Source organism: Centruroides sculpturatus, unplaced genomic scaffold (genome assembly GCF_000671375.1).
Source record: "Centruroides sculpturatus isolate CEXI.00-Female unplaced genomic scaffold, Cexi_2.0 scaffold755, whole genome shotgun sequence".
In the NCBI taxonomy this organism is placed as follows: domain Eukaryota; kingdom Metazoa; phylum Arthropoda; class Arachnida; order Scorpiones; family Buthidae; genus Centruroides; species Centruroides sculpturatus.
Genome location: NW_019384882.1, coordinates 171605 through 196615, shown reverse-complemented (window position 1 = coordinate 196615; position 25011 = coordinate 171605). Strand labels below are relative to the sequence as shown.

The following is a 25011-nucleotide window of genomic DNA, read 5'->3' as shown; positions in this document are numbered from 1 at the left end:
TNGTAAAGCATTAAGTCTCTCTCTCTCTCTCCTGTAATTTTTTTAATCATCAATCTGCTAACTTTTTCTTTTAAATCCCATAGATTTGTATAGACAAAAATATCATACAATCATATAAAATAACTGGATATGAATTAGGTTAAAGATGAAATTTGTAAGTTGTACTGTACTTTCTTTACTTTGATACTTCTTTTCACAGTATCAATTAATTAAATACTTAACAACAAAATATTTTCTCACGAAAATAAAGTATTTTTATGGCACATTAAATCAGCAATAACCAAAAATATAAACTTAATGATTCATTAATAAAATACTAATATTCTCAAAGACTTAAACTAAGAAACAATGAAGTGGAGATCTTCTTCTTGTAAATGCTTCATCATCATAATTTTTTCATCACTGATTCACAATCTGTACAGTTAATAACTTGTATCCAAAGCTATTATACAACTATTTTGATTTGTTTTCTTTTTTTTTCTTAACTTTAACTCGAATTTAATGGTCCTTTGTCACGAAGTTTCGCCATTAATACTTTAAGGTTAATAAATATAAAAAGGTGTATACAATCGACTTTTAACACTTTTATGACTTATAAGTAGTTTATTGTTTAGTTCCTGTCTACTCAAGTTATTTGTCTCAGGTTGAACGGCATTCTTTCATCGTAAAAATGTATATATATATAAATACGATAAATAAATTGTTCTTACAAATAAAGAAAAATCAAAAATAAAGAACTTAATCCAATTATTTCACTTTGTTCTTAATGTTCTTACTTTATTTTACAGGTGTGTATGCTCTTTAGTACATTTGCTAATGAAGAAACTTAGTCGATTCGTTTTAAGTTCAGAAGCACAAATTTAATTATGAAATATAATTAATTTGTAATTAAAATGAACAGAATTTAGTTCTTACTCCAGAGCAATTAATGAACTTAAATCGTTCATTTCAAATTTGAACTAAATTCAGTAGGAAATTTAATAAATGAATTGAACTCAATGGCAGCTTTATATATCTTCATGGGAACCAGGTAGAAATTTGAATTAGGATGACCCCCATTTACAGTGTTGACTTCACACATATTTCTTCGAGGGAATTTTTTCTTATAAAAGATTTGATTTGGTGTGATCCCCCCGTTGGTGTTGCCCCGGGCAAATGTCCCCCCCCCTTTTTTTTTCTCACAGGAAAATGTGCCACTGATCAAACTCTTCAATTATTTTTAATACAGAAAAATATTTTAAAAGAAATATATAATAAGATTTTCTAAAAATTACAGCTGAAGAGTACAAAACACGAAATCTATTTTTGTATGGTGAAAGCTCCATAACATATCACGAATTGTCAACGTTCCTTATCTCGACACGATACGAGTTAAAATCTGTTTCTAATGATTCCGTTTTTCTAAGAATCACATATAGAAACATCGAGTTACAAGTTAAGAAAACCTTGAATTTTTCACACATTTTTAACAATTACAAATACTTAATTAATAAACAGGGAAGAAAGAAAACATAATTTCACTTCGACGTTTATAAAAATTATTTATATAAATATAAACGAAAGTGTTTTCTTCTCTTCGTACGTTTGACCAAGCGTGACTCGTTCACGGAAGTCGTGATGATTCTTTTTCTTTTTTTTTTTTATTTTTTTAAGCTACAAGTGAAGTCCAAGTTCAGCAATTCGTGTTCATGCATTGATACGATGCTTTAAAAAAATTATTATATATATATATATATATATATATATTTAAATGTTTGTATACTTTGCTAATTACAAGTTATGTTCAGAGTTCAAAGCTCGATGTGGTGTGTATCTACATAGTTAAAGTATTGTAAATATATTTTTTTCAACAATTAAAATAATATGTCAACTTAGATAATGACAATGTTCTCCTTGAGAATGTGATGAGTGGCATTTAAAACCTCTTAAAATTCTTATTTTTATTTTATTATATTCCACATTTAAAAGCACCATTTTGCTTTTTTTTAAGTATAATTAAGTGGCATTTTTATGAATTTTTTTTTGTATTGTTTAGAGGTAATTTATGTGACTGGAGAAATTATAGTTTTAGAATAATTTTATGATTTTTCCCCCTTATAAAATGCCACATTTTTCATACTTTTTTCTAATATTTTGTCATTAATACTTACCAAAAATAACAGTTAAATATGTATTCTACTCTTTAAAAAATTCATATGTTTTTTTTTTTTTTAAAGTAGAATACAGAGTTTAACTATTATAAGTTAAATTAAAAATAAGAAGCATTAGTTGAAAATGGTTTTCACACTAAATAATTTATCACATCAAACAAATGTGTTGTATTTAAAGGCAATACCCATTATCTAGAACTGTATAATGTTAAATCTGTAGAAATGATTCCTTCAGGCAACAAAAGTTGGCTAACAAAAGAAAGTGAAAGTAATGTCTCTAAAGAGAAGAAGAAAATGCTTCCTCCAGAAGCCAAATAATTCTCTATCTTACTCTAGGCTATTCATCTTATTTTCTGATGGTTTTGTGATGGGTCACTCACCTCCTCTTCATCCTTTGTAATGGTGTCAGTAGATAAGGTGTTTGTAGAATGTATAGTCTATGCATTGTATAAAGGTAAAGCATTAAGTCTCTCTCTCTCTCCTGTAATTTTTTTTAATCATCAATCTGCTAACCTTTTCTTTTAAATCCCATAGATTTGTATAGACAAAAATATCATACAATCATATAAAATAACTGGATATGAATTAGGTTAAAGATGAAATTTGTAAGTTGTACTGTACTTTCTTTACTTTGATNTTGATAATTTTACCGCGGCCCACTGAAGGGGGACGTTGATTGTTTATATTTTAGATTAATTTAATTTAATAATTTTAATTTAATTGTATTTAAAAATGCCTTTAAAGTAATATACAGTTACACCAAAAAATGAATATAATGTGATTTAAAATTTTAACTCACTAGTACGCTAAATCAATGAGAATCCTGAGTTTGTTTCTTTGCAACGAGACGGTTAATAGGTTAATCTGGGGGTAATAGGAGACAATGATACCCGAAGTGTGTTTCTTATGTCCAGTTTATTCCGTTGTTCTGTCTCCATTAAAAGTCGCACAAATCCGAGGAAATACCATAGTAAATAAAATGGAAATAATTTAATGTTCCTTGGGCGGCCCGGTACCATTTGATCCACGGACCGGTACCGGTCCGCGGCCCGGGGGTTGGGGACCACTGATCTAAAGGATTTATTCGATTTTTATTAAATTAATTAATGGCTTACATTTACAAAACAACTATTCAGTATTTCTGAGTTGTGTTGAAAAAATAAAATACTGATATAATTATTGTTTATTGTATTTTTGATTCATTCCACAATTTTATATCAATAGAGAGGTTGCAGCCGAAATTTTCATCTCTAAAACATAAATGTAAAATGTCAAGCACCGCTTACAAGCTAGTGGTGCTCAACGTTCACGTTTTAAAGATGAAAACTTCAGCCACATCACTATTATTGTAATAGAATATCCTTAGTCTTTTGATTACCAGTAGCATAATCAAAAATATATTATTTAATGCTCTTTACAATTGGAGAAAATTATAACTGAATATAGTTAAGTTCAGATTATTGTTGATTTGGCCACTCAGGTTTCTTCTCATTTGGCCTTTCGAAAAAATAATTGCCCACTCCTATGCTAGAGAAATTATTCTAATGCTTACTGATGAAGATGAAGATAGTCATATAATTATAAAACAGTTATGTTTGATGTAACTTAAAGTAAGAAGCTGATATGGAAGTGTCAAAAGAAAATTTAATAAATTTTAATGATATTGAAGATAAGTTTGTGGAAGTTTCTTCAGTAGAAGCAGTAAACTTCTAGAAATGTGAATAAAGAATTTCAAGAAGATAAATACATTACATAATAGAATGTCTTCAAGTTTTATATGATTATTACAAATGTATAATGAAGAATATACTAGAAAAATTAGAAACTCACTGGTGAAATACATTTTTCTACCTTTTTACCTAAATGTTCATCTTCAGGAACATCTATCATTTCATCATCACTTTCTAACAAACAATTAGAGAAATCATCTTTAACTTCATCATTATTACTTATTGCAGCATCTTTTCCCTCTGTCTCATCAGATGACTTAAAATCTAACATATCAAAATCACTATTCATATATGTTTCGTAAGAATTGTGAAGGACTTTTGTATCGAACTGGCTTAACAAATTTTGTTTCTTAAGCATCATGCCGAATCTTAGTAAATGTTTTAAGGCTATTTTATATTTCTTGCTTAGTTTACAAGTAGAAATTTTCTCTTTTTGTAATCTTTCTTTAGCTGTTTCTATTTCTTTTTGTTTCCTTTCATTTTCTTTTTCTAATGTCTCTGTTTTTTTCCGCGCTTGCTCTGAACGTTCTTCTCTTCTAATCCTTAACTGAGAATTATATTCTTTCACTAATTTATCTGTAGACGATAGTTTCTCTTCCAGTAATTTTATACTTTCTACTTGTTTGCTGTTTTCATCTTTCAAAGCAGTCCACTTACTTTTAAGAGGTTCTAATTCTTGTAAGACTTGACTTAGTTCATTTTCATATTTTGTACAGTCTTTACGAAGCTGTTCCAATAATTCATCCATACTATCCAATTTTCTCTTCTGAACTTCATTTTCTTTGCACTTGAAACTATATTGTTTAATAACTTTATCTGTTTGAATGATTTTCTGTTTAATCATTATATGATTAATACTTTCTGTTAGTGAAGTTATATTATTTCCATTTGTTAACGGAGTATTCATACTTTTTAACAAAAATGCTTGTAAATTTACCTTCTTATTTACACAATCACCACTCACGAGTTTAAACGCACATGTTACAATCGAATACAGATTAAGTGTTGCCACCTTCACAAAATTCGAACAGTTTCGTGTTGCCATCTTAATAAAATAAAAACAATAATTGTCTTAAAACAAAAATATGTTTAATATATCAGTTATTAAATATATTTTTCCTTTATGACAATTATTTTTTCAATTAAATTTTGAAATTTTTACTTTATACAATTATAGATTTTTTAAAACTCTTTCCGTACTATGGGCACTAAGAGAGCCTCTTTTAGCAAGTCCATTATGGATTCGGTTAGGTCCACAATGGGGCGGCCGGGTGGTCATGGATGGGGCACGACATATCAGGATGAATCACTCCCCGAAAAATTCCTGGGGATTTTTTAACATGCCAGGATTCGATTCCAGGTTCTCCAGAGCGGTATTGACCGCTCGGCTATCCGGTCGCTTCAAATAAGTTTTCGAATTAGTGGCGGAACTACAATGATGTAGAGTTGTTCGGCTAAACCCGGGCTCGGACACAACAGGGGCCCGAATGTGTTAAGCAAAAAGACTAAGACTCACCCGAAAATGAATCACTCGATCATTATCGAGTGATTCTTTTTCCCCGTCAAGAACTAAAGGCTTTTTTGGGGATTCAAGTCCCGTTCTTTCCGGCGGGGATGTGGTTGGGAGAGGGAGGGGTCCGGATTAGAATTTCAAAGTAATGACCGAAAGAAATTTGTTCCGCCTCTGCTTCGAATGTAATCATTACATCAAAATGGTCACATACAATTCATATATAATGTACAGTTAAACCTCGATTTTGAACGATCCACTTTGATTCACGAACATAATTTCAAATTTAAAATTGCATCGGTTGCCGAACGAGATGCTCGGCAACAGCCAGCCACAGACGGCCAACTCCCTATACTTATATGTTAAAGAAAGTCGACGGCACAACCAATCAACGACAAGACTATCGATTATAGAACTTAGCGGCACCTAAATAGCCTCTCGTATCATCGATGACGTTGCTTTTTAAATTATATTTCAATGCCCATGCGGGAAAGATACTACTTCCGTTTTTTGATGCGTGTCGAATTAATTAATAAAAACAGCGTTAATTGACATTCACGTAATATAAATGGCATCCAAGAATTCGTGTTTAATGACTCTTCTATCACTACTAGATTTGGTTTGATTTATTTGGTTACGGCAACGCGACACGTGAGAGATCTGCCAAAGGGGACGCATCCCGGAAGGTCTTGTATAGAAAATTGGCCCGTATTTAGGTGCTACTAACGTAGATAAAACCCTGAAAACACTAAATACCCAACCCGTTGACGAAACGCGAACCCACGAACCAACTACCAGTGTTCAGCGGTTTTATTCACTTGGCGTATCATTGCTAGGGTGACCAACTGTCATACAGAATGACACTTCAGCATGGCCCTCACTTCCTACAGCGAGGTCCCCCAGAGCAGGATCATTGGAAAACCCTTCTCCCTTCTCACTCAAAAAACCCGAGACCTTAGTGGCGTGAGGCGAGGGACCTAACAACTCGGTCTCCGCCGTCGCTTTGGGATATGACAATGCAGCTAAATGGCAAAAATATTATTTTCATTCACAAATTAAGCATACATTTACAATAGATTACATTTATTAGAGACATAGAGGAATTTCACCGAAAAATTTTACAATGACGAACACGACATTAAAAACAAAAACAAAATAGGAACTAATACATGAACTGAAAGAATGAGAGAAATTGAAAAACAAAAGCACATCAACAAGACAAAACCCAAGAAACTATCGATTAAATTATTTCGCAGTAAATTTTCTGCTTTTGCCAAAGCAAATTTTTCGATCACGTCACTAAAATTTTTGTTTAGCTAAATCATTGCACAAAAGAATAGTAGCTTAGAATATTAATTAAACTATGTAAAGAATTAAATATTCCAATTAAATTGAACTCAATATTCCACAAGAAAATCCAAGCAAAGCAAAAAATACAAGCTGGCCATCTTCATACCGAGCCCTCTGATTAGAGTCTGGTCAGTCACTACCATGTGGGGGCCATGCTCTCCAGACTAGAACCAGTTTTACCATTAGGCGAACCTAGGCGATTGCTTAGGAGTGCCAGTCTTACTCATAAACAAAGTGAACTTAGATCGTTAATTAGTGTTAATGAAATTTTTTAAATGTTCGTAATGATATTATTTTTATAAAATTCACACATGTGAGTGTTTGTGTGTGCTTCTGAGTGTGATAACACACAAATATATACATATATATATATATATATAGCTAGACAGATAGACAATTTATAGGAGCTCTTAAATTATCTTTGCCTAGGAACGTCAGGTACTCTTGCATCGATCCTGCCCAAGACTACACGCTTGCAGTAGAGACATTGTTCCATTCGATAGTAAAGACGGGATTAAAGCACTTACCAGTGGTCTTCCACATTCTAACTCGGTGTTCATATGTGGGATTCACCACTAATATGCTGCCAATTCGTAGCAGTTCATACTGTACTTCTGTGTCACAAGATCCCTGCAAACGAAAACAATGATGTTTGTTTGTTTAGTTATGTTATGGTAACGCAACACTTGGGCGATCTGCCTACGAGGGGATGCTTTCCGGGAGGTCTTTTTAAGGGAAACTGGCACCTATTTAGGCATAGCAGACGTGGAGAAAACCTGGAAAACTCCCGTCCGAGCGAGGTGAACCTATGAACCCGCAAACTCCCAGTGTTCAGAATACGAAGATCGCTTGGCCACTGATAGGCACAACGAAGACAATGAAGTTAGGGTGTTAATGGCAGGACAAGATTTTCCACAACTCTCCGAAAAATGGAAAGTCAGTTCCATGTTATTCAGAATATTCTAGAAGTAGCAACTCACTGGTACTGTACATGCAAGTGACTTCCAATTACAGAGCAGTAATTAAAATTAAACAAATCTTCATTCCATTATCGTAACACAAATACATTGTAAATCTGAGATTTGTTGTCTGAAGCTGAAGACCTTCATTCATTCCAAGATCGGACTGACACACCATTTCTCTATGCTCTGAAAGCGATACTAACCTCCTAAATCTATAAAATATTGACAGATTTATTAATTTATTAATTAATCAATCAGTTAAAAGATTAAAATTTGGAGAACTTTCTATGCCAGGGCTAAATGATCTTAAAAATCTTCATTTATCTGAGCCACCAATTTGAATGTCATTCTACTTTTACGATTTCTTATGCCTTAACTCTTTCCACCTTGTGAGTACTAACGAGTAAGAGGGTCTCTTTAGCATGCCGACTATGGGTTCGGTCAGATCCACAATGGAGCGGCCGATTTGTGAGAGACGGGACTCGAATTATCCGGACGGACCACCCCCTGAAAATATTCCTAGAGTTGTTGGACCCTACCAGATTTTCCAGAGCGGCAGACAGCCACCTTAACAATTCGACCATCCAAGAAGACAAATATTATGTAATAACATCTTTTGACTAATAGTAGTAGTAGAAAACCAGAACAAAGGAATAGAGTTTTTTTTTATTTGCTCTTTCCGCCCTGCGGGCACTAAGAGGGCCTCTATTAGCAGGCCCATTGTGGGATTAGCCAGGCCCATAATGGAGCGGCCGGGTAGTAAGCGACAAGACTGATATATCCGGGACAATTTATAGGGGCTCTTAAATTTATCCGGTCGGACTATCCGGTAAACATATCCGGTCGGATCATTCCCGAAAAAGTCCTGGGGATTTTTTTTTACTCGTCCGGATTCGATCTCGGATCCCCCAGANAATGGGCAAAAATTGAGTTAAAATTGCATACACGGTTGTTTTCCAACCCAAATTGTATTGTGGGCTGATAGACTCCTTCATATTTAATTCTAGGGACTATTAAAAACAAAAAATGTATTTTTTATATACAGTTCTTTCTTTATCATAAAGAATCAAATATAAAAAAATAATTTAATTACAAAATCAAAGATAGAATTTTTAAATTAAATTTAAATCAATGTACATAATAACTATAAACAAAGAGTAATCAGTATGATGATTGTCACAGTTTATTGATTCAAGAAGCAAAGTAATCATGAAACAGTCTGGAACTAGTAACTAATTGATTTCTTTGCTTGGCATCATCAATAAAAAAAAATATTAAAATTTTTAAAAATAATATTTCAAAACAATTTTATTAGTTAGTAATTTTGTGCAGGTTGATAAGTGAATAAAAAATTGATAAACACCACAATATGCTAGGTTTTGCACTTCAGACAATAGCAACACTGTTTAAACAACTTAAAATATTAATAACTAATTTATATATTATTAGAAATTGCAAAAAAATTAATTGACAGTTATGCATGTTTCATAGAAACTAAGTAAATTGTGAAATTATTGGTGTATTTTAAAATATTTATCTAAATATTGATATAAAATGTAATGACTAGATTAAATGTTAATATCATAGCTTGTAGTTTACAAAATAATAAGTGAAAAATCTTTTTCTATTGCATGAATTATTTATAATCTAAGTGCAATAGAGAAGAACATAATTCTGCATTCGTTCATGTTTACTGTTTCATAGGATTATATAATGAATTTTTTAAACAAAACTTTTATAATGATTTCATAGATTAAATTGTATTCACTCTTAACTTTTACCTTTAAATATCAAAATTTTTGTTTATTTATTCAGATAGATTTGATTCTGTATCGTTCGAATTAAAGCATACATAAATTTTGAAGCATTATTCTAAAACATTCATTGTTATTTATCTTTTATTGTTCTTTGGTATTTTATTAACCCGTCAAAACATCTTTCTCACTTTTTCTAGCAAATTTTTAATTAAATAAACTAATGTTTTCAGCTATTTTTTAATAGCCTTCCTCAAGTTTTACATAATTTCGAATGTCAATTAGAATATAAGATATCCTTTCTACAGTTGATTTTATATAAAATTTTCTTATATTATGTGTAGAATTCATGCAATCAATCTTTGACTCCTTTTTTTAAGGCACATTTTTAATTCCATGTTAAACAAATGGAGGATGAATGCTTATGAGGAGTACTAACAATAATGTCTGTATACACAACTGATTTCAAATTTTCATCCTTTACAATAATTGCAGTACTGTGCTAAACAAAGCATATGTATTTTTGATAGATGTTCACCTATGGTGATATTGTATTTAACAATTTAGCCCATTTGATTGTTCGTGAAGTACTTGATGTTATATAGTTTTAGGCGGTGTGGGGGCTCGCCCCACCCAGGCTCTGAGGTGCAAGTAATAGTTGGCCCCCAGAACACGTCTACGCGTGAAGCATGTAGGATAGTGGTAGAATGGTACATGTTAAAACATGACCTTCGGAGACAAAGGTCAGGTTGACAATCGTGGAGGATGTGATTTGTGTAAAAAGTATGAGATAAAACATCGATTTCGCTAAAAAGTAGTGAAAACGACCTGCGCCTCGTTAACGGAGGTGCTGCCATTGGGGCTACCTAGTTTAACATTTACCCATTTTTTATATATACATATATATATACACACACACACTATTTTAAAGTAATATTCGTAGTACTTGAAACTATACTTGAACCAATATCTTATACAGGGTGTCCCAACGAAAACGAAACGGCAGAGATATCGCGTTCGTCCAAGCAAATCACTCGGACAGGTCGATTTTATTCTCAAGGGGGACATTTTCTGCAATGAAGTTTTTGCGATTCTGAATACGACAACAAAATTTTTAAAAACTTATTCATTTTTTATTAACTAAACAAACATTTATTTCAAATAAAGTAAGAAACATAAGAAAAAGTTATCAAGTATTCAATAAATGTTCGAATTGAGCACCACTAACCTGCATACAATAATACAAATTTTGCTCAAAACGGTTTCTTACACTTCGGAAAGTTTCGGGTGTTATTTTAGAACACTCGTCTACAATTCTTTGTCGTAATTCTTCAAGAGATCCTGGTTCGGTTGCATAGATCTTACTTTTTAAATGTCCCCAAAGAAAAAAATCAAGAGGACTAAGATCTGGGGATCTAGCCGGCCATTCTAAAGGACCTCTACGTCCGATCCAATGCCCAGGAAAAACCGTGTTCAAAAACTCTGTAACTGGTCTTGCATAATGCGGGGGGGCTCCATCTTGTTGGAAAGTAAGGCGGTCTTCTAAGTATCGGTCGTCATGTTCGACGATATCAACAAGTAATGGATGTACAACATTTTCAAGTAAATCTAAATAACTTTCTCCCGTTAGATTACCATCTAGGAAAATGGGGCCAAGTACTCGATCTCCAAAGATTCCGGCCCACACATTTAGTTTTTGTGGAGTTTGGCTATGAACTTCACGAAATATGCTTGGGTTATTATCTGACCAATATCGACAATTGTGACGATTAACCGTTGAGTTTAAAAAAAACGTGCACTCGTCGGAAAAACAAATGTTAAAAAGATAATCCACGTCAACTCTTAATCTTTCTGTCATAATTTCACAAAACCGTTGTCGCCGATCAAAATCATCTTTATTTAATTGGTGAACTAAATTAATTTTGTACAGATGAAACTTGTGAGTTTTGAGGATCCGGCAAATAGATGTTCTGCTTATGCTAGTCACAGCCTCCAGCTTCCTTATACTTAAAGTTGGGTCTGCAGCAACTTGCCCCAAAATCTCAATCTCTGTCGCTTCGTTTCTTACTGGAAGTTCACGTCCGGGAGTGCGTTTTTTGTTAGCCACAGAACCCGTTAACTTAAACTTTTGAACCAACTCTAGAATGTATTTTGCATTACAATGTTTGTTTGGATAACGTTGATTAAATAAATTTGCAGTAAGATGAGCATTCTCGCCATTTCTGAAATGAAGAGTTACTATTTCTACCCTTTCAGCAATTGTGTAAACCATAACGATTATGTGTACAAAAATTCACAATAAACAAATAATAATCTTAAATTCGAATTGAATCACTATGTGGTCAAGCTTAATGTGAACACTACAAAATACAGGTATAACATTTGGAAACAGATAACACATTATTAACCTTAATTTTATGATCAACTTATTTTTCCTTGCATGTGCGGTCTAGCTTAAAAGGTTTTTTTTTTTATGTTTTTTAATAGTTTGTGTTACTTTATTTGAAATAAATGTTTGTTTAGTTAATAAAAAATGAATAAGTTTTTAAAAATTTTGTTGTCTGTTGTATTCAGAATCGCAAAAACTTCATTGCAGAAAATGTCCCCCTTGAGAATAAAATCGACCTGTCCGAGCGATTTGCTTGGACGAACGCGATATCTCTGCCGTTTCGTTTTCGTTGGGACACCCTGTATATTAAACCTCACCTAACTCAGACAAATTTTTTCAAAATATTGTGGAGTAATTTAGAATTTCTGGACAGTAGAAAAATTATAATTAATGATTGTCTTAGATTTTCAGAACTCTTCGTGATATCATGCATTATGTTACAGTAACTTACTTTTCAGTTCATTTCCTTGTAATAATACATTTTGTAGTAAACTACCATACTGTACTACCATCTACCTTGTTTTTTACATCAGAGTAAACATCTGCTAACTTGGAAAACCTTAGTCTCCTGTTAGTTTGAGTTAATGAAAATTTACTGTAAAATCAAAATTTATTTGATGACTACAGATCAGGTATTGTACTGTTGCTGTGAGATTTCCTACCCAATCCAGATGTGATTACCTTATGTAAATTTGAAACTTATCCAGATCTTTGTGATTGGTTCTGGTTAGCATATTTTCTATTCATGATTCATTCTTTCTGACTCCACTGCAATGGGCAAAAATTGAGTTAAAATTGCATACACGGTTGTTTTCCAACCCAAATTGTATTGTGGGCGTAGAATTCAGAGGTTAAATTTACTCTAGAACTCTCATTCATGCCGTCCATCTTGTTTTACCTTTTGTTATTCAAGGATGGCGTATCAACATTCAAACAAGAGACATAATTTAACAAATGTATCACATAAAGACGAACAGAACAATAAACTGGAGTATAGTAATAGGAGAAAATCAGGTATTATATATTATATTTAATCAATTAATAACATAATATTTGTCATATTTCAATATGATTAGAAAAAAAAGTTCAGGCACGTTTCTTTTGTAAACATCAAACGTCTTCGGTCAGTTATTATGGAAATTACAAGCTGTTTTTACATGATTTTCTTCGATTTTATAATAAAACAAAGCATGTTTACTCCTTATTTAATTCAAATTTAGTTTATGATTTTTTTCCAAGATGAACTTTGATTGTATAATGATGTTNAATATGCTAGGTTTTGCACTTCAGACAATAGCAACACTGTTTAAACAACTTAAAATATTAATAACTAATTTATATATTATTAGAAATTGCAAAAAAATTAATTGACAGTTATGCATGTTTCATAGAAACTAAGTAAATTGTGAAATTATTGGTGTATTTTAAAATATTTATCTAAATATTGATATAAAATGTAATGACTAGATTAAATGTTAATATCATAGCTTGTAGTTTACAAAATAATAAGTGAAAAATCTTTTTCTATTGCATGAATTATTTATAATCTAAGTGCAATAGAGAAGAACATAATTCTGCATTCGTTCATGTTTACTGTTTCATAGGATTATATAATGAATTTTTTAAACAAAACTTTTATAATGATTTCATAGATTAAATTGTATTCACTCTTAACTTTTACCTTTAAATATCAAAATTTTTGTTTATTTATTCAGATAGATTTGATTCTGTATCGTTCGAATTAAAGCATACATAAATTTTGAAGCATTATTCTAAAACATTCATTGTTATTTATCTTTTATTGTTCTTTGGTATTTTATTAACCCGTCAAAACATCTTTCTCACTTTTTCTAGCAAATTTTTAATTAAATAAACTAATGTTTTCAGCTATTTTTTAATAGCCTTCCTCAAGTTTTACATAATTTCGAATGTCAATTAGAATATAAGATTTAAAATTTCGAGCTCCGCTCACATTCTTATGGCATCATGGTATTACAAAAATTGAGATTCTTAAACTTATACAATTTAAATAAAATAAATATAGAAATAAACATCAAACAGAATTACAAAATGGAAAATATAAGAATTATTTAATATTATTTCTGGAATATTAAGCTTATATTATTACTGTATTATACTAATAAAATAATAGTTTATGTAACAAAATATCAGTGTAATTATCAGCTGTCACTTACAGGTGGCAATGGGCAATATATGAATTAAACTGCTATTTGGTGTGAGTGTGTAATTATTCATTTATTTTTTTTAATTGACTTTGAATGGGATAATTGAAGTATTAGAGCATGGGAAGGACCCTGGCAACATCGTTTTTTTTTTTTTTTTACCTGAAAACGATAAGGTCATCAATGAGAACATTGGAAAAAAATTTTAGGACAATTTTGTTCATATTCTTAGTCGAATATTATATTTGCAAGTGAAAATGCAAAGGAGGGTTTTTGATATAAATTCTAAAGATCAAAAAGTAACTACTGCCAAGAAAAAAAAAGAAATTCACGATAAAAAAGTAGTTGAACAATACAAGTTTTTTGTTCTTGTGGGAAAAATGATTGCAAACGGTTTTTGCAAATGTCAAAAATATCCAGCCTCTATATGTCATTGAATGTTTTAGTTATTATACAGTGAAAGCATTGCAATATTGCTGGACATTCTATCTAACCTTGTAGAAAAGAATGCTTGCAGATGGTGCATATTGTTATGAATGTATACAAAAAATGTTCTTGAAATGCAATATAGGTTGGAATAAAAATGTTACAACAAATTCCATAAGTAATATAAAAGTTCTAAGCTTTTCTTATAGTAATAAAAGTTTATTCAAAGATAATTTGTATTTTCTTATCACTATCACTATATACATACTAGGTTATATATAAGTTGCATGATACAGATATTGCCCAGTGTCACCTGTAGGTGACACCCCATTTTCAAAAAAACTAAAGGATATAAATTTTTTCGTCGATTGTATGCATCATTCGGAGGTACTTGAAATCCTCAATTAAATCTTTGAAGTGAGAGAGATATTGCCAACACTTCCAGTTTGCTGGAGTGTGAAGTTAGACTTGTATGATTGGCTGTGTGTGACATTTTTTGACACTTATTCCTTTATCAATAGGTGCATTGGCAAGTAAAACAGCTTTGTTAATTGCCAATTTAGTGAACTGTGCTTAAGTTAGCCGTCATATTGCAATAGTGAAGTAACTTTCATGAAGTGCCTTTGATGCTTTTAAAAGAAGCTTTGAAAACACCAAAAACAAAATTTAAAATGGCAAAGTACAGTAGAGCATCAGTTATCTGAAGTAATTGGAGTGGGACACTTGAATAAGTCACACTTGGTGGGGAAAGAATAAAAAAATAAATACTTTTATCTTAAATAAAGTGAAAAATATTTATTTCAGTCCTAGTACAATAGTAAAAAAGATTTAAGGTATAGAAATTTAATATGTATATGAATTATTATGAATAAAAGAACATTGTTTAGTTTTATTAAAAACAAGCACTAATCTTTATTTTTTAAATCTACAATGTACCAATGAAATTGAATAATTCAAAATAAAAAATACATAATAGTAAAATTAATAACAGTAGCTCAAAAGTGGTCTGTAGAAGATTATTGACAGTGATTATTAAGTAAAAACTTTGAAATTTCTGGAATTAGTATTATCTGATGTCAATTTTGGATAATCTCCTGTACTGCTCTACAAGTACTATATTATAAAATTAGTAGACTAAGAGGTACAGATGTCAGTTGCTTCTAATATTATAACTTTACATAAGTTATAATATTAGAAGCAACTGACATCTGTATTAGCTACAATTCTGTATTATCACTGACTAAACATTTTGATTTACATGAAAACTGCATTTACGAGCAATGTATTTGGCAGTAGAATTGTTTCTTTTGAAAGCAGATATTTAAACAGACTATCAGGAAACAAAAGTGAGTTTTCTTAAAAGCTTTCTTGACTTGATGACTATCTAGTTGGAATTGAAAACATTTGTCAGTATATATAGTTTTCATTGTTATATTAAATATTTTAAAAAGTTATTTGTGGTTTTTAAAAGTAAAAGTTTTTATTAGTTATTTTTAGGGGCTAGACTTACATGCATTTAAAATTGCAATACATGTGCATACATATGCATGTAAAATGCCTGAAATATATATAATGCACGTTAAAAGTGCCAGTAATTTACACTAAAATTTGTACATTTCAACGCATATATAGTCTGACTTTGTCAGTCTGTGAGCAAATCTTACTAACATCTGTTATATCTTTTAGTGGGAGAGAATGAACTTCCAACAGTAGGTGACAAGAGAATTGGAAAATTTTGATGTCATAAAACACATGTTGAGATAATGTTTCATGTAGGAGTTGCAAAATTAAGAGTTACAAATAAAATTACATGCTCAATAAAATTTTATACTTTCTATGCTATTTAATCAATACTATTGAATATATTTCTATATATACAATTGTTTATAAGATGTTTAAGGATTACTGGATTAATCTAGTTTCCGTTGTCCTAAAGTTATATATCACTTCTTGATAGTAGTCACATATTTTTGTTTATTTCCACATGCAAATAATGAGAAATGCATAAAAGCTCTTATTAAGTTATTAATTAATTATAGATTTAATGTTGAAGTTGGTAGTAATGCTCCCAACTGATATCACAAACTCTACTAAAGCTAGTTTTGGTGCAACTAGGACTTACTTATGATCACTTGCTATTTTGAGTCATTTTGATGCTTCATGTATTCATGTTTGAACATGCTGAGACACTTTAAATATTTTTTTTAGCAGGAAACAATTTGTGATGTACTGGTACATTACAATAAAGAATATTTCCATCTGTTTTAAATGTCTAGGATCTGAACTTCTTTACTACTCAGCATTAAGTTTTGCCATTATACCCATGTTGGCTGAATTGATACTATAAAATCTTTTCTATGCACATTTCATTTGCAGAGGTTTGACTACTTACAGGAAATAGTCTCCTTTATATTTAACTAGCAGGTGAGCACGAAATTGCTCAGTCAAAAAACATTAAGATTATGAGATTCTTTCATACTTCTAATCATGCAAGCAAGGTAATAAAGCAATTATTTAGTCCCAAAAAAGATAAAACTGCATGTTTTTTTATGCATTTTTAAACCTTAATTTGATCTGTTTGGTGCCAAATTGTGTTTATAATGAGGTTTTATCATTATAACGTTTAAGGAAAAAATACACATGCATATGAATTAATTATATTAGTCGAGTGAATCCTGATTAAAATTTTTGGGCATGCTGAAAGTTAGAATAATAGGCTTATCTCTAGCACTAAAAAATAGGCAGAAATGTTATTTGGTGTGAAAAAAAAAGTATGGAGTATTAAAAAGCTTATATCTATCTACATATGAAATATATTATAATGAAAAAGTATTAAAAATTTATGATGATAATTCAATTTTAGGGGGCCCCCTTGACACTGGGGTGCCCCATGGCTTAAGCCCTGTTAGTCCCTATGTAGATCCACCCTGTATACAATACATGTATGCTGACTGGGTACCACAAGCTTTCGTTACATTCTGGCCATGTTAAATGTTTCAAATGATGTCATGTCATGCACACACACTTGTTTGCTGCGGCAAACCTCTACTGGAGCAAGCGATTGAGTCTCCACAAGCATCTCACTGACTTAAAATGGCTAGCTGTTAGCTGTCAATGTAAAAGCAAACACAAATCATAAAACAGTTTACACTTTAGAATAAATTATTATTGACATATTTGTTCTCATATAAAAAGTATATTGACAGTCAAAACTTCTTAAGCATGCGGCACATGCTAAGCAAGCCCAGAGAATTCGCCCCTGATATTAGTTAATTATATATTTATTTTTTATTATTTAAATATTAAATATAATTTCAGTAAGTTTTATTTATCTTATACAAAATTATAATAATGTGTTTTGCTTATTTTACTATGATTTCTAATAAATAGTTTAAAACATCATGCACGTTAAATAATATATTTCTTGATTATCAGGTGTATATTTTCTCCATATTTTAATGTCTCAAAAATCAAAATGCATTTTATGTTTAGTGTTAAAACAAACTTGATAGTTTGACAACTTCTGAAGAGCAGGTTGTAGCTTAGCTGTCATTCTGTATGCAAACTAATCTTTGTCACATTTATTCATCCTGTTGTCAATTTAGTTATATACATTCATAATGCTTTAAGTATTGAATTCAGCTAAATTTAGACTGTCATTTAAAATGTTTCCAAAACCTTTTAAACAACAGTCCAATTAATTACCAATTAAATATGAGGTATATTTAATATCAATTAAAATTTGTAAAAGCATATCAAAAAATTTCATTTAAACAGCTTTTGGTATTGTTTACTTCCATCTGAGATCATAAATTATGTGGTTCTGAATTAAAATTGTTTCATTAAAAGTGAATAAATGATCTTTTGATGTGCTTCTGTATGTTGAAACACATTGTCATTCAATGCAGGTAACTTACTAAACCATAAATAATTGTTATGAATTATAATAATTATAACTCACACAAAACTGAAGGAAATTTAATTTCCTATTTGCTAACTTTACCCTTCAGCCATTAGTTTTACATTCCAAAACATTTTCAGCCTGTAAGGTTATCTTTTTTGCAGCATTTTGCTTCTAGACACAGTTCAAACACAAAGACTGGCTGCATTGAGCAGACTCAACAGTTCTGTAGCTGTTGAGAATTTATATGCTGAATACCTTCTATAGTAGTGCTATTTCAGAACATGTTTGGTGTTTTGATGTTACATTTAGTAATGTATTTCATTTACTCTACCTTTTGCTGGCTGCAGTTGATCAATAATGGCTGTGCCCATGCAAGAGAATAAAGACATTATACATCAATACAAAGGTATTCATTGCAGCATTAATATGCCAATAAGTGTTCATGAACCATGAATCATGAAAACAAATATATATAATATAAATTAAAAAAAATAAATTTTAATTTAAATAAACACAAGTGCGTACACATGAAAGCAGAAACTACTACTAGTTCCACCAACTTCCTGTTCCAACATATCCCTCGTTCAGCAGATCCACATTACTATGTAAGAGCTACCAATTCAAACTGAAATACCTTCATTCAGTTACAACTATTGACACTGCTGAACACAGACATTAGGAAAAATTGTACTAATCCTTCAAACAGTAAACGGTTTCTTCAAATGGTCAAATTAACTTTCATGATGGTAAATGTTTTATTACTATTTCTATGATAGAATTTGTTTTGAAATTCAAATTCTTATTGAATGCTATCCTGGATAGAAAGCTTCATAGAATTTGAATTATGGAAAGAATTCTACTGTAGAATTAATGAAACATTTGTCATTATGAGTGTTAATTTGAGCATTTGAAGAACCTTTTTGTCCTTCGAAGGATATGTTTTAACATCTTTTGTGTTTGAACAGTGCCTAGAAGCAGAATTCTACAATGAAGACGACCTTAGAAAGGCTGAAAATGTTTTGGAGCATAAAACTATCGACTAAAGAGTAAATTCAGTGAACAGTAATTACAATAATTATATACTTTGATTATTCTAAGCAATGTTAATTTATGTAAGGGCTTTTTTGAACACTTCAGAGGCATTATACAGATGTTGACACAGAACAAAATATTTGTTATGAAAAATGAAATGAGGTCTTTTTAAGTCAATGAACCCCTGGTGAATATGCTCATGAGTTAATGCAACCTCTACTTACAGTAGGAGGAATTAAGTAATTTTTTGTAAATAATTTGGCTGAGCCTAACAAAAATATCTAGCTTTTTCTGTCTGAAAGCTAAATTGTTATAAAACTACTTAAATGTTTTACATACATAAAATAAAGTGAAACATTTTAATCTGAATATGGAATGGAAAGTAAATATATAAGTAATTATTCTTTGATAAAATATTGAAGTTAACAAATCACATGTGTTAGATTAGAAGTTAAAAAGTGTTGTTTTATTTTCAACTTTATTAAACTTGGTACAATCTTCTTAAATGTAAAAAGAGATGGCTGGTTTAAGGCAACTAAAAATTTATTTTTACAGAAATATTTTTGGCTATCTTAAGTTATCATTGGCTATTTAACTACAACAATTTTGTATGTTTTGAGCTAGTGCACTTTTTACAAAGATGGACTTATCACACTGGATTAAACACAGAACAGAATGATTTTGAAGCACATAATTTAGAAAGTAATTTATGTATATATTTTATAATAGGCATTTTATACTTAACAGATCCATCTTCAATCTTAACGCATCCCTTTTTTTAAAATTTGTAGGCTTGTACATCTTTACAAAAAAAAAGTCCATCTTTGGGAAAAGTGTGCTTTTACAAAACATGCAAAGCAAGACAACAGACAAAAAGTTATCAGTTTTGATTTGAACTGTGTTGTTGTTTGGTATATTTTAAGTTTTATTGCAGGCTCACAGAGTAGTTATCTCCCAGTTTTGCTTTATCATAAATAACTTGTTACATTGTTTATCTCTGTCAAAAAACTAATTGCTTATTAATCAACTACTAACTGATAAAGTATTATCACTATAAAACGAAAACATTGATATTAAAAAAAAATAGATGAAAAACCAGTAATTTTTTTAAAATGCATCTTATAAAAATTTATAGTCATCAGTTGTTAAGTATTCTCTTTTGTTTTTACTAATGCTAATGTTTCTTCTTTTAATATAATTTACTGTTGACTCACAAAGTACTTGATATGAATTAATTTGTCATAGTTGATTTGTTCCTTTATTTAAAGTAATTGTTGCAGGCTGACAATGAAGACAATTCAATCACTGTAGTGTAGATTATACATTGAATCTTAAATTACAATTGTCACACAAATTTTTTAAATACAATTAAATAATATTTGTAAATAATTTATTTACACATAGATGAGAATATCAGAAGTGATTAACATGAAATAGATTAATCAAATGCTTATAATAATACTAGTTATATTTTCTGTAAGGAAATCTGATTTAGATGTGATTTTTGAGATTATTCTAGGATAAAAAGGAATGCTTTGTATGCAATATATATGCTTCTGTTCCAGTTCTTTTAGTTGGGTTATGTTCTTTTGTTTCTCTTGAGATTTTGCATCATATTAAAGTTTATTTTGAGTGGCCTATATTAAAAAGTCTAGCAATTTATGTGCATATAGTTATGAAATATTCCAGATCTTTGTACAGTAGACCCCCCCTATAACACTGTAGATAATTCCGTGTTATATGAATTCCATGTTGTACAAGTCACTTAGATTTTACAAATATGTGTGCCGGGCTGTGAACGGCTCACATATTTGTATTTCCAAATCAAAAAGGTTTTTGCATTTAGTTTCTCTTCCACAGTAAAGTTGATGGTGGATATATCGAAGCTAACATGCACTGCTACTCAGCTCTGGATACTTAGTGTCACAAGTGTAACATTTGTGAAAGTTGCTCTTTCTCATCTCAAGTAACAATTATTTTCAATTTAATGTTTCTATATAAAGACATACCCAGGGAGTGCCAATGGGTTCCCCTCTCTCACCTATTTTGGCAGAGCTCATCATGAGGAATATAGATAAATATAGTATTTTCAACACTCCTTTGTCTATCTGCTATCCAATCCTGTACTTGTGATATGTAGATGATATCTTGCTACTTGCATGGGGATGGCTCTGTAGATGAATAAGACAGCTTTATTCATATGTTAGCTTCTATATATCCATCTATCAACTTTACTCTGGAGGAAGAAGGAAAAACTAAATGCCAAAATTGTGGATCTTGTATTTGCTATTGATATATATTTTTATATAAAGCTAGATTGGTCTTATCTGATATAAAATGTTTGAGAGAAATTGGAAAGGTAACATACTTTACAAACTGTGTGACAAAGTTTAATCCTTGCCATCTCATAAAATATAGTTGCACCTAATCTTGTATGAAATTGAGAGATTGGATTCAACTAATTAATTATAATAAGCATTTTTGAGGTGGAGCATTACCGAAGCCTCTTCTATGTGGCTTATAAAATTTCATTTTATCTCAAAATTTCATCAATTGATTTTGATAAAACTTGGCCATTTTCCATTAATTGTGATGAGGAATGCAAATATGTAATAAGGGTCCATTTAAATATAAAATTAGGACAATATACTTTGGTGTCAAAGTGGCAATGTCCATGCTCCCTGATGCAACTGAATGCCTAATGGAATTTAGGGATCAAAAATAAAAACAAAATTGCATGTACCTAATGGAAAATAACCATGAAAAACAAACAAAACACAATTCTCTGGTTGCTTCTCTGTATTTACAAGTGCAAGGTTGCCTCTTTTGTGGCTGGCAGATACAAAGATAGCCTTTTTTCTGGCAGCAAGTGCAAAGTTAATCTGTCCAGGTGTAAGGATCACTTCTTTCTTTCTGGCTTCACCTCAGTTCTATTATAATACAACAAAATAGCACAATGTCCTAGTTAAAAATATGCAAATGATAGTTTTCATATTTTTAAAGATATTTATTATAATTAATTAGCTCTTACATTATTTTAAATTACAGTATAAGTAAGTAAATCTAACATTATTTATAAAGAATAATTATAGTAAAAACGAATAAAGTGCTGTGAAACATCAGAATTGCTGAGGACACTCAAGAGCAGAACAGTTTTCAGCAAATATAGTTTATATTTAAGTTAATTTATAGATTGTAGATAAAAATAAAAACGAAACTGTTTTAATGCAGTTACTCAGTTAAGATGATAGATACTATCATTATTATCGTCGTTGTTGGAATGACGTTTTGTTGTTGTTAGAGACAGGTTTGCTGTTTAGCAATTATATTAATGATCAGTGTTATTGACTTGACATTTCTCTTCCATATTTGTTACAATTTTTATTACCATTTATAGCAGGAAACAATGTTATATATTAGTACTATAAAGAAATTGTTTTGGATAATAATATATATATATATTATAGGGGTGTTTATATGCTAATTGATTTGTTTTATTGGAAGAAAAATTATTGACCAAATTTCTGGAAAGTGTTTATGATGAAAATGATGTAAAACAAAAAGAAATCTTTATATGGAATTCTTTATATGGCTTTAGGAATTTGTGTTTTCTTGTTTAACATAGTTACTGTACCATAGTCACTACATCTACTGTGTTGCTAAATGCAATGACTTGGCAAAAGTCTCCACATCTTTGTACAATACTTACGACAAGAATTTTTAATTGGTATGCAAAAAATATATTGCCTGTAGAAATATACAAAATTAATCATTATCCTTGTTTTAAATCTAGTTTATCTGTCAAAAAATTCTAAAATTTTAAATTGTTTAAATTAGTATAGTGGTTATTAACATGAAAACGGTTTTTTTAATTTACTTTAATAAATACTGTAATTACTTTATCAATCATTAAGTTGTAGTTTCGAAAGCATCCAGTGCAATTTCTGGTATTAGGACTGATCAAATGATTAACTGTTGATTTGCTCTGTAGTTCTACAGCTTTCAAATGCCAATAACAGTTTGATTTTAAAAACATACATGAACATATGCCAACAGTTGGTCAACAGAATTATGGGACATCTTGTATTTTTAGAACTTGTTTTTATATGCATTTTATAACAGAGATGATTATATAGTGCACTGCTTTAGGCATCAATAGAGTTTATACAATTCTAAAGTTTATTGTTTAATTAAAAATAATTAATATGATATAAATATAAAAATATTTTACATATTCATCATTTCTTTTTTGGATTCAGCATTATATATTGTGGTTAAATTTATGTAACTATAGTTTTGACTGTGAAAGACATACCTATCTATCTACCGAGGATGAATCCAAATGTGAAAGGGAAAGTAGGTAGAATGATGAAAAATTTTCAAGATTTTTGTCTGTTTCTGAATGCTTAAGGAAAAACATTCTTTGAACTACATTTTTCTTTTTAAATATGGTATTTCCTGACAATAATAAAGTGGGTTTAAACCTCTTCGTTGATTAAACTTACATTGTTTTAATTGAATTTTTTAACCATCACTGCTATTTTATCACTGGATTCGACCAATTAGTGCATGTGCACTTGTATTGATGATCATGTGTAAGGCAGATGAATTATATCACAATCCGAGCTTTGAGATGTCACTACATCAGGAGTGATGGCAGTGGCTCCCCACCAATTAAAAATTCACTGACTTACTACAGGAATCATAGTTGCTGATTTTTGGGATTTGATTTTTCTGTTTCCAAACACCTGGAAGTAATTCCAAATATCTCATTTGAAAGAAAATTGTTTTCTTAGGTAGTGTTCAAAATTTCAACATTTTCTGTAATGCAGTTGCCGAAATATAAGTAAATGAAAAATGCAAAAATTGCTAAAATAGCTGTATTTTCTTCTTTTTCTCCTCCTCCTTTTTTCCTCATCTGGAACTGCAGATGCTAATAGAGAAAAAACTACTGGATCTAGAAAACTCCGATTTTAAACTTAAGCTTTTATCATTTTCAGTGATATGCTGGCAAAACTTTTGGATCAATAAGTCAAAGTTTAAGTGGGTTTTTCATAGAATTAATGCAGTATTTTGGCTTAATTTTATGCTTTAAAGATAATATTGCGAGGAAATAAATAGATTTTATCCAAAATGTTACTCAGAATAATAAAAGCTAAAATATATGCAAATTAAAACTTCTTATAATGATTTTTAAGCAGCTTATTGGAAGCATCTGTCAGCACCAACAGAAATGAATATTGAAAGCGTTTGGTTGTCAGTGCATTTGATTGGTGGTATGTTCAGTTGCCGAGTGCCAACCAAATTGTACTGTACATTATCATCATATGTCTTGATGTAATAGTACAATTATTAAACAAAAACAATTGATATTCAAACAAAAACATCTGAGAAGTAAAAAAATTAAGCCAAGTAAAAATTTACAACAATTTAGACAATGGTAAAAATTTTTCTTTGGTAAAGATGAGCTTGGAAATGGTACTCACAAGAATTTTACCTGTATTATTGTTTTGTACATTTTGCTTCCAAGCTCCAAGCTTATTTTTACCAAAGAAAAACTCTTAAGAAAAGTTTTGACTGTCGTCTAAATTGTCATAAATTTTAACTTGCCATAATTTTTT

At 30.4% G+C, this 25011-nt stretch overlaps 2 protein-coding genes across 2 annotated transcripts in view; one reads left to right on the top strand and one right to left on the bottom strand.

Annotated features, from left to right (window-relative positions):
• Positions 1-3137: 3137 nt before the first annotated feature.
• LOC111631049 (stress response protein NST1-like) lies at positions 3138-4882 on the bottom strand. The gene has a single exon (XM_023375242.1). The coding sequence runs from the start codon at positions 4785-4787 to the stop codon at positions 3969-3971; it is 819 nt and encodes a 272-aa protein (XP_023231010.1). The 5' UTR covers positions 4788-4882; the 3' UTR covers positions 3138-3968.
• Positions 4883-12713: 7831 nt separating this feature from the next.
• LOC111631040 (telomerase-binding protein EST1A-like) overlaps positions 12714-25011 on the top strand; it is a 67245-nt gene continuing 54947 nt past the window's right edge. Inside the window, exon 1 of the mRNA XM_023375231.1 lies at positions 12714-12859. Coding sequence (XP_023230999.1) covers positions 12760-12859 — 100 coding nt within the window. The 5' untranslated portion in view covers positions 12714-12759. The remainder of the gene's footprint in view (positions 12860-25011) is intronic.

Coding starts and splice junctions, on each gene's coding strand:
- LOC111631049 (XM_023375242.1), bottom strand. CDS start 4,787: ATGAATACTCCGTTAACAAATGGAAATAATATAACTTCACTAACAGAA.